This window comes from Caenorhabditis remanei, chromosome I (genome assembly GCF_010183535.1).
Source record: "Caenorhabditis remanei strain PX506 chromosome I, whole genome shotgun sequence".
NCBI lineage: Eukaryota > Metazoa > Nematoda > Chromadorea > Rhabditida > Rhabditidae > Caenorhabditis > Caenorhabditis remanei.
This window is the reverse complement of record NC_071328.1, coordinates 317,062-326,842: the sequence shown is the minus strand read 5'-3', so window position 1 is coordinate 326,842 and position 9,781 is coordinate 317,062. Positions and strand designations below refer to the sequence as shown.

The 9,781-nt window shown below is 38.5% G+C and overlaps 2 protein-coding genes across 2 annotated transcripts; both read left to right on the top strand.

Moving 5' to 3' along the window:
- Nucleotides 1-1,865: 1,865 nt before the first annotated feature.
- On the top strand, nucleotides 1,866-4,210 carry GCK72_000051 (uncharacterized protein; the record flags this gene model as incomplete). The annotated part of the gene is made up of 3 exons (XM_053722238.1): nucleotides 1,866-2,149; nucleotides 2,822-3,405; nucleotides 4,092-4,210. 3 exons carry the CDS (start codon nucleotides 1,866-1,868, stop codon nucleotides 4,208-4,210), a joined length of 987 nt encoding a protein of 328 aa, XP_053590883.1.
- A 1,172-nt stretch (nucleotides 4,211-5,382) lies between these two features.
- Nucleotides 5,383-8,662, top strand: GCK72_000050 (uncharacterized protein; the record flags this gene model as incomplete). The annotated part of the gene is made up of 5 exons (XM_003100587.2): nucleotides 5,383-6,015; nucleotides 6,466-6,617; nucleotides 6,715-6,991; nucleotides 7,221-7,836; nucleotides 8,472-8,662. 5 exons carry the CDS (start codon nucleotides 5,383-5,385, stop codon nucleotides 8,660-8,662), a joined length of 1,869 nt encoding a protein of 622 aa, XP_003100635.2.
- Between the last annotated feature and the right edge of the window lie 1,119 nt (nucleotides 8,663-9,781).

Below are 9,781 nucleotides of genomic sequence, written 5' to 3'. Positions count from 1 at the left end.
ACAGATAGAAAGAATGATTCACGACTAAAAGCCTATGAATCATATTGGATGGGAAGAAAGTGGGAGATGTACAAAGTACATCGAGTACACTCCCGGCTTTCAGAAAGAGAAAAGAGAGAGAGAAACAGATACAATGATAATTCTTCTTGTAGTTGAGCCACTCCTTCGACGAAGTTTGATATTTGATATTTTATTTAACTATTTAAATATACAGAAAATGTCACTGGAGGTCAGGTACAGTCCCTCACGAGACTAAACCTGAGAAAGGAAACCGGGAATAAGGAATTATAAAATAGGTGTTGGGCAAGGGGGAGGGAGAATAAAGAAAGAAAAAAAAATCAGAATCGTGCAATATTATTTACAAGAAGAGAGTTGAATTCCGATGGGCAAAGGAAATGGGGAACATTAATAGTTAAGGCATTCCAAATAGGTATTACAGTTGAGAAAAAATTAGAGCAATTAGGATTTATGATTTATAGTTGATGATGACTTTTGTCCAAATGTGTTCTTTTGTCCTGGCGGCATCATTGAACTGAAAATCTCTCTGTGTAGAGAGAGGCTCCCGGCCCGCGAAAGTGATTGTCTTGCGGGTCCTTGATCTCTCTGACCTTGCTGGTAACAGAGCGTTGTCCGGAACGTTATGCAGTCTCTTTTTGTTTGAGGCGTTGGTGTTGGTGATGCGACGATATTGTTGTCCGCAATTGTTGTTTCCATCAATGGACGGCGTTGTCCTGTTGATGAGGTGATGGTGTTTTTCTGGAAGAAGCGAACCTTGTGTTCCGACTTCTTGGTTGGTCTTAAGTGTCGTCCTATTGGAGGAGCGACAGGTCTTCTGAATGAGTGAAGAAACAGCTGAGTTTGGACCCAACTCCACTCTGTCCTTCGGGTTACGAAATGTTGTTTTCGTTTTTCGGATGACTTCCTTTCTTTGTCCAATTGTCCTTGATTGAACGGATCGTCGATGAGTGTCCAAAATGCTCGAGGATCTGTCGGTGTCCCAGCAGCATGATGGCGAGAGGTGAAGTTTGAAGATGAGTTTGTGGGCTGCATCTTCCTTCTGACTGTTTTGTTCCTTGTTGGTGGAACACAGCCCCAGGTGATCTTCCTTCGACAAGTCCTTCTTCCGACATCTTTGGAATACAGACTTGACGATCCCACAGCCAGATTGATGCACTATCCTTCACTGACTGTGGGAATAAAACTCCAACAAAAACTTTATTGAAAGACTTGTTAAAGATTTATTAAAAGATAAAAGATAAGCTCTCGCCTCTGCTTTTATACTGGGCAGAGGCGGAGCCAAACAGAAAGTGTGTGGGTGAAGGAATTCAATTAAAACAGATAGAAAGAATGATTCACGACTAAAAGCCTATGAATCATATTGGATGGGAAGAAAGTGGGAGATGTACAAAGTACATCGAGTACATTATTCCGATAATATCTCGTGCTAATAGAGGAACAATTTGTAATAATCACTCGTTTATTAGTGATTCGGAATAATAGAATGAGTGGGACAAGGGGTACAATCTATCCGTAACGGTCATGTTCCGGAAGCAGGTATAAAACTAGAACTGTCTTTAGAATGAGAGGAAAAAGGGTGACAATTCCTCTTCGCGGACAACCGGGGGAAAACGAGGGAGAGCGGGTAGATCAAAACGGTAGATCAAAAATAATATAAATAATCTTTCTAACTTAATAACAACGTCACAACAATTTTTAATTGAAATAATAGAAAATCTGAAAAGTTTAAAAGTTTTCGTGCATTTCAACCGACTATAGACGACTTCTTCAGATCTGTTCCAGATTTATTTTTTCCCTCTGAAAATGAGACTTTTTCAACCTGAAAATAAGACATTTTCAGACTCCAAATGTTCGACTCCTCGAACGAGAATCCCGAACTGATTTGGAACGAGACGACACGTCAAAAAGTGAAAGGAATCATTGATAACGAGGTGGTGAAGCTCTACGAACAACATCTCAAAGATCCGACGGCGAAATGGAATACGACTTCACTGGCAGACAAATCGTGTGCTTATGGAGACAGTATTAGTGGAGAACTCGTCGTTGGAGGAGTGTTCGTCCGATTATTTGTCGAGAATCCCGGATGGTCGGTTAGACATCCGAAACAGTTTGCCACTGAGTTGATTGAGAAGTGAGTTATCAAGGAAATTGAAAAACGGTGCTGAAAATGCAATTTTGACTGAAAATAACTGACTTTTGAGTATTTTTAATCAAAAATAACCGAGTTTCGATGATTTTCAGCTGAAAATGAGTTTTTTTCCTCCATTTATCTCTATTTTCAGTTGATTTTAGGTGAAACCCCGGGGAAAACTATTATGCTTTTCAGTCATAATTTCACATTTTTTGGCTGGGAAATTCGCCTTTTTTTTACATTTTCCTATCTGAAAATCGTGACTTTTCAACAATTTTCGACAATTTTTAATCAAAATTCGTTTTTCGTTGAGCCCACTAGTGTAATTCCTGGTGTTTCAACTCAAAAACCCTGAAAAACGCGAATTTCCATTCAGTGGAATTTTTGAGTATTATCATAGGATTGTCCATATATTATCGTAATCCCCGTTTAAGAAAGAAAGCTAGAATCCATAAATTGCGCGGGATTTTTATATATCGGTCTGTCCGGAGACATCTGAGGATCCACTTCTCCGGCGGATTTTAAACTAATTATTGAACGAAAAAGGAAGGAATTTTAGATTTTTATCGAAAGTCGACTATTTAGGTCTGAATTTCCCGATATCCCCCCCCCTTTTAAAAATGGAAAAAGCCAAGTATCCTAATTAATCATTGAAACCTCTTTAATTTTCAGAGTGCTCGAACTAATGTCTCGCCCCACCCCAGAAATCGATTTGGTCACAAAAGCGTTCGTTGAATTAGTGCGTCATCATCCGAACACGGCGGATCAACTACCCTCTCAAGGATATCTTCCCCAATTCTGCACTGCAATGTGTCTCCAAAACACGTCGGCCTCTCGTTCAGCGATTCTCATCCTTCAAGAACTCAGTGAGAATCAATTCTGTTGTGACGCGTTGTCTCAACTCCCTTGTATCGATGGAATCATGAAATCGATGAAGAATCAACCGTCGTTGATGAGAGAATCGGCGCATGCGTTGAAGTGTCTCATGAAACGAAACACGGGAGAACTCGCTCAACAAATGTTGAATTGTGGAATGGTCCCTTATTTATTACAAGTTTTGGATTCTTCAATGGACGGAGTCTCGAATGGAGCCGCCGCCCGTGCTGAAATTGTGGACGCGTTGAAAAGTGCGATTCTGGATCTGAAAGTTGGACAGAAGATTGCCGAGATTCTGGATAAAAGTCCGATTTGGGCGCAGTTTAAGGATCAGAGACACGATTTGTTCTTACCGGCTGCGAGGACGTTGGCTGTTACTGGTAAGGAAGTCGAAGGAATAGCGGAATTTAAGATTACACTGATTTCGTGTAGCCTAGGAATCTGAAATGTTGAAGAATCTAGGCCACCATCTGTGTGACTGGAAGAGGAGTGGAGTTTTTAGCAATTTTTGCGCTGAAAATCGCATTTTTTGACACTACCGTCAAAAATCATCAAAATTGATCAATTACAGTCAATTTCCAGCGATGGCCAAGAAATCCCACTTTTTGGGTTTCTAGGCCATCAAAACTCGGCCACCATGAATTTTGGATTTGATATCCGTATTCAGGGCGTGTCAAGACGATTTATAAGAGTAATGATGGCTAGATTGGGAAAATGTTTCTAAATGAGTTTTGTCCAGTTCTGGTACCTATTATAATAAACCTAAAAACCTCTGAAAATGTTCCAAGCCGAGAATTTTCAGTCTAATTATGATTTTCTCTGAAGAAAATTTTTCTTGCTGAAAAGTGACGATTTTCAGATAGAAAAATGCAAAAAAGGCGAATTTTGTCGAGCGAAAATTCAGGTTTCAAGCCAAAAATTGTGAAATTATGACAAAAAATCATTCATATTTTTCTGCATTCTTTAAAACTTAAACCCTAGATTTTCATACAAGTTACGAAGCTTAAAAGTCAATGGCCTATAAAAAAGAAATTCTGAAAATTTCGGCCATAATTTTCTCTTCCAGGCGGACCAACGGGAGACGCTGGATACCTGGCGATAGGAATGTTCAATCCACCACCAATATCCAATCAACCACCACTAATGCTTCATGATGAAGCCGGCGATTTTCAGCCACCTCTCTAATTATGCAATTAATTATTTAATTACTTCTCGAATTTTGTACATTTTTGTACCTTCTTCTCTCAAATTTATTCATTTTCGTTCGTTTGAATTAAATTTATGCTGAAAATAAGCGAAATATTGAGCATTTCAAGCAAAAAACTGCAAAATCTCGGTTTTTCTCAATGGAGCGCACTTTCTGCTTGTAAAAGGTCAAATTTTCGCATTTTCAGCTCAAAAACTTCACCGCAAATGCCTTCATTTCTTCTTTTCCCTTGAAATTCGCTCGAAATTCTCAAAAATTGTGATAATTTCTCAATTCTAATCAAAAAATAAGCCCCGCCCCCTTTTTCCAGTGCTACAACTACTTTTTTCGCTGATTTCCCGTGATTTTTCCATTAAAAACACATATTTTTTGAATTTAAAATCAAAATGCTTTGTTTAAAAAAAAATTCCCCGTTTCCCCCCTTTATTGGTGCTTCTATTTCCCCATTTGTGTTAAATTTTGCTAATTTTCGTCCAATTTTTGCTAATTTTTGTAACAATTACGGTGAATTTGATTACATATTTGAGCTGATAATGAGTTGTATTTATATATTTATTTATATATAAATTATTGCTTACTATTTCAGCGAAATTCGTCCCAATTTTATGGTTTTCAATCCAAATTATGATATTTTTGACTCAAGTGCGCTCAAATGAGAATTTTCGCGGTTTTTAATGCGTTTTTTGTTCAAAAATCACATAAAATCGCTGAAAATTTTCGTTAGAGCGCGTTTGGTGTGATTTTTGACTTGAAAATTCCCAAGTTTCGACTGAAATCGGTCCTCGTTAAGCAAATGCGCTCTATTGATGAAAGCCATTGTGTAGTTCTCGTCAACAATCTAGGAAATAAGTGTTTTCACACTTTTTTCCACGAAAAAATGTAAAAAATTGATTTATTTTGGGAATTTCTATCAAAATCTATTTTTTAAACTGATAAAAATGACAGATTTAACAGGAAAATGTAAAAAATTTCAAATTTTCAGTTCAAAATTGTCGAAAACCCTTTTTCAAGCTTTTTTCAATTTGAAAATGCCTATTTTTCCACGTGAAATACACGAAGAATACCTGAATTCTCAATAGAGCGCACTTCTCCACACTCATTTTTTAATTTTTAAAAAAGTGTCTTAAAAAATCAATTTTCCAACTTCCAGATGGTGAAAAAAGTGATCAAAAAGAAGTCGGTCGTCGTCAAACAGGCTCCGCCCCCAGAAGACGTCGAACTTCCGATGGCCAACCAGAATGACGTGGATGACGTGGCAGAAGACTATCAAGTCGTTGATATGTCTAATATCGAGGCGCCAGTCATCGAATTTGTAATGCCGAATTTGGGAGAAATGAAAATTGAGAAATTGGAGGATTCGGGAGATGAAAAGTCTGAAAAAGCGGATTCTGACGATGAGAAAGTGAAAAAATCGGCGAAAAAACCGAAAAAATTGGTTAAAAAGACTCCAAAACCAGCAAAAAAGTCTCCAGAAGTCTCGGACGATGATTCTAAGGATTCTGATGACGAAAAACCCGAAAATTCCAGCAAAAACAGTCCAAAACCAGGAAAAAAGGCTCCAGAAGTGTCTGACGACGATAAAATTCAATTAACCGCCGAAAAACTGAATAATGAGCTCGTCGGGCTCCGCCCTCTCATCGTCAAATCGAAGAATCAGTTAATGTCGAAATTAGTGAGACAAAAGAAGGAATTGGAGGAGAAATTGAAAAAGAATAAGGGCGGAGTCAAGGAAGACGTGGAGAAAAAGATCCAACGACTCGTTGACGAGATTTTGGGATTGAAGGTGATTAAAAAGGGGAATTGACCGAAAAAATCTGGAAAAACTGGCGAAAAATCACCTAAAATCAGCTGAAATAACCGAAAAATGACTGAAAATTGACTTTTGGAGGCGCGACTTAAATTAGGCTCAGCCCACTTTTGCAGTATTGCTGCACACTTTGATCTTGCTGAAAGAGGCGTGGCCTGGTCAAGCCCCGCCCACTTTCCCGGAAAATTCTGTCAGAAAACAGGCGTGGTCTTGCTAAGCTCCGCCCACTTCTAAAGTTGAAAACTCGGAAAATGCGGATAGACTCCGCCCACTTCTCTTTAAAAGAATATTTCAAAAAGAGGCGGTGCCTAATTCCGGTCTTTTTTTTGAAAATTTTTATTTTGGACAATTCTTGGCATAAAAATGGCTATTTCTTGCCGAAAATTGCCAAAAATTTTAATTTTTCCCCCGAACTCTCATTTCCAGACAATCGACAAGGACACTATTGCCAAATTCGCTGCCCTCAACACAAAAACTCTGAATCAATTGAAAATCAATGGGAAGACAGCGGTCGCAGAGAGATTGATGTACAAATTGGCATGTCAAGAGGTTGTAACACAGAAAATGGACAGTGTTAGGTGAGAAAATGGGGGAAAAATTCTTATTTTCAGCCAAAAATACTCAAGTTTTTGCATTTGCAGCCTCCATTTCATCCCTGAAATCTGAAATTTTCAGAGAAAAATACATTGAATGGAATAAAACGGCGGCGTTCTTCATGCAACGACTCGGACAACAATACTCGAATAAACCGGAGAAAAAGGAGAAGAAAGTGGAGACGAAGGAGGATTCAGATGAAGTCGTTGAGGATTCAGAAGGTGACGACGAAGAAGAGGAAGAAGAAGAAGATGACGAGGAGGAGATTCCAGACGACTACGATCAATCTGACGTCGAAATTGGGGATTCAGATGAGGAGGCGATTGGGGACGAGGCGGCGAAGAAGAGGAGAAGTTTGGTAAGACGTAGAAGTGTAGTTTGTAGTTGGAAAAAGGGGTTTTTGGACGAAAAATTCAAATTTTCGGCAAAAATTGAAGTTTTTACGCCGAAATTTCTCCAAAAAAGACTAAAATTAGGTTCCGCCCACTTTTGCAGTATTGGCGCACGCTTTGATCCAATTGAAAAGGGCGTGGCCTTGTTTTTATAAAAACGCTTTTTCTTTCAAAAAAAAAATCGTTATCTTCCAGCTCCTCGGACTGATCGGTGTGAAAGAAGACGCGTCTCGTCCGGCTCTCCAACCGAAGAAACGGAAGTTAGTGGAGGAAGATGACGATGACGTGGCAACGTCTTCTGAAACTCTTCAGAAGAGACAGAAGACGAAGGAAGCGGTGAAACAAGAAATGAAACAGATTCTGGAGAAGGAGTTGAAGACGAAAGAGATCGAAAAACCACTGAAAGTTGCAACGAAAAAAGGAAAGAAAACTCCAAAATCTGCCAAGAAAGTTGTTGAAAGGACGGTGAAACCGATGGATTCTGAATCTGAGCCGGTGCCGAAGGATTCTGAATCCGAGGAGCCAGAAGACGTCGAGGAGGATTCTGAAACTCTTGTTATGAAGATCGACTTATCTAAAGGTGGAAAGATTGCAAAAACCACGAAAACCGCTACAGCTCCAGCCAAAGCCAAGGATTCAGAAACCAAGGATTCAGAGGATTCAGATTCAGAAGAGGATGACGTCGCATTCTTCCTCCCGAAGTCGTCGTTAACAGCACCGACTGGAAAGAGATCGGCGAAGGTGAAGGCGATTGAGAAGATGGAAGATGGAAGCAAGAGAGAGGAGAAAAAGAAGAAGAATGAGAAGAAGAGTGAGTTTAAGGATAAGGACATCTGGACATTTGGATATCTGGAAAGACGTCTGGAATTTTTGACCGAAAAACCGAAAGTTCGAAAAAAGTTTCAAGTAAACTGTCTGAAAAATAAGTTTTTCGAAGACAAAAATCTTGAATTTATATGAAAACTGGAAGCATTTCTAGTACAGACCCATAGAAACAAGTTTTTGAGTACAAAATTAAAAATCACTAATTTTGTTACTTAATTTTTGAAATTTTCAGCTGCAATGTTCAAAATTTTTGAACGGCTTATAGTTCTTGGGCGGAAATTTCTGGAATTTCAGCTTTTTCAGCACTTGTGGAATTTCAGAAAAAATTTCCGAATTTTCAACTTTAGATAGTAGGCGGAGCTTAGTAAGACCACGCCCCTTCCAACAGGATCAGAGCGTGCGACAATTCTGCAAATGCCCCGCCTCCTTAAAGTCGATTTTCAGTCATTTTTCGTCTATTTCAGCTGATTTTGGATGAAATTTTTCGTGCGATTTTTTTTTCTCAAAAACCTCCGAAATAACCGAAAACATTTTCTCACTCTCTGATCTAGACCGACAAACAGATAGTTCTGAAATCGATTTTCTCACTATATCGCTATAATCTTTTTCTATTCTTCTCAGAACCCACTCCAACCACCTCCATCACATTAACCGATAAGAAAAAGGGATCGAGTAAGAAGAACACATCCTCCTCTGCAGCAGCAATCGGTGAAATGCATCCATCATGGATCGCCAGTCAACTCAAGAAGAAGGAAGCAGCGGCGGCGAAACCGTGTGGAAAGAAGATTGTTTTCAGTGATGAGGATGATTAGATTTGTTAATTTTTATATTGTTGTTAACCTATTTTTTTGTTGTTATTTTTCATCATTTTCTACTTTTTATGAATCTTTTGAATGTTATGTTAGATCTAGACTTTTCAAAGCCAATTTTTTCTTAATTGAATCAATTTTATATCTTTTGCGAAATTGCTGTAGAGCGCGTTTGCTATTTAAAAAATCGAATTTTAAATTCAGATGACTCTTTTTCATATTCATCATTCTTCTGAAGCATTCAGAAGGAATTTCTCATTTCCTCTCATTTTTTAGACATTTAAAAACCTTTTCTTTGCTTTTTAGTGTGAAATGGCACCAAAAGACCGCCTGTATAAGGCTCTGGGCAACTACGGTAGAAATGATTTCGCTGCAAGACCATGCGCCTTTAAACTCGATTTCACAGCCCCCGGATACTGTAGTTTTCTTTTCCAATCTGGAGATTAGATTAGATACACTAATTACTGTGAAAAATAAAGTTTCGACTAGAATTTTCAAAAAAAAAAATTCGAAAGTGCGGCAGGGAGTTGTGGGCGGAGCTAAACTGCAACAGATATTTCAGATGATTTTTAACGAAAAGCACTAAATTTTGAGATAAAATCGTTGTTTTCAACGTTTTTTGCAATTAAAATACCATTTTTCTCAAAATTCAGTGTTGCTCGTTAAAAAATCGCCCGAAATTTCCTCTCTTGTAGTTTAAGCTCCGCCCGCGACTCCCTGCCGCACTTTTATTTTCACAGAACAGTAACCATCCACTGTATTCTCACATTTATCACGTACCGCCCGACTCATTCATATTTATATTTTGTAACAATTAGTGTTCTCTTTCTCTGTTTCTTCGTTCTCTTTTAATCCCCACTCCCACTTCACCACATTCGAGGAGCCACCTGCCAAAGCTAGTCGCCACCTGTTTGGGGGAAAGAAAAAGTTTGGAATCGGACGGGGTTACTGTATCTTTAACAAAGGATTCAATGATATTAATCAGTTTTGTCGAAATAGGAAAATCATCCACTGGTCCGACTTTTTAAAAATAATTTCCATTCAGTTTATTAACGTTTTTTTTCGTTCCTTTAAGAGTGTAAAGCAAACATTGAAGAAACTGAAACATATGTCGAATGATAA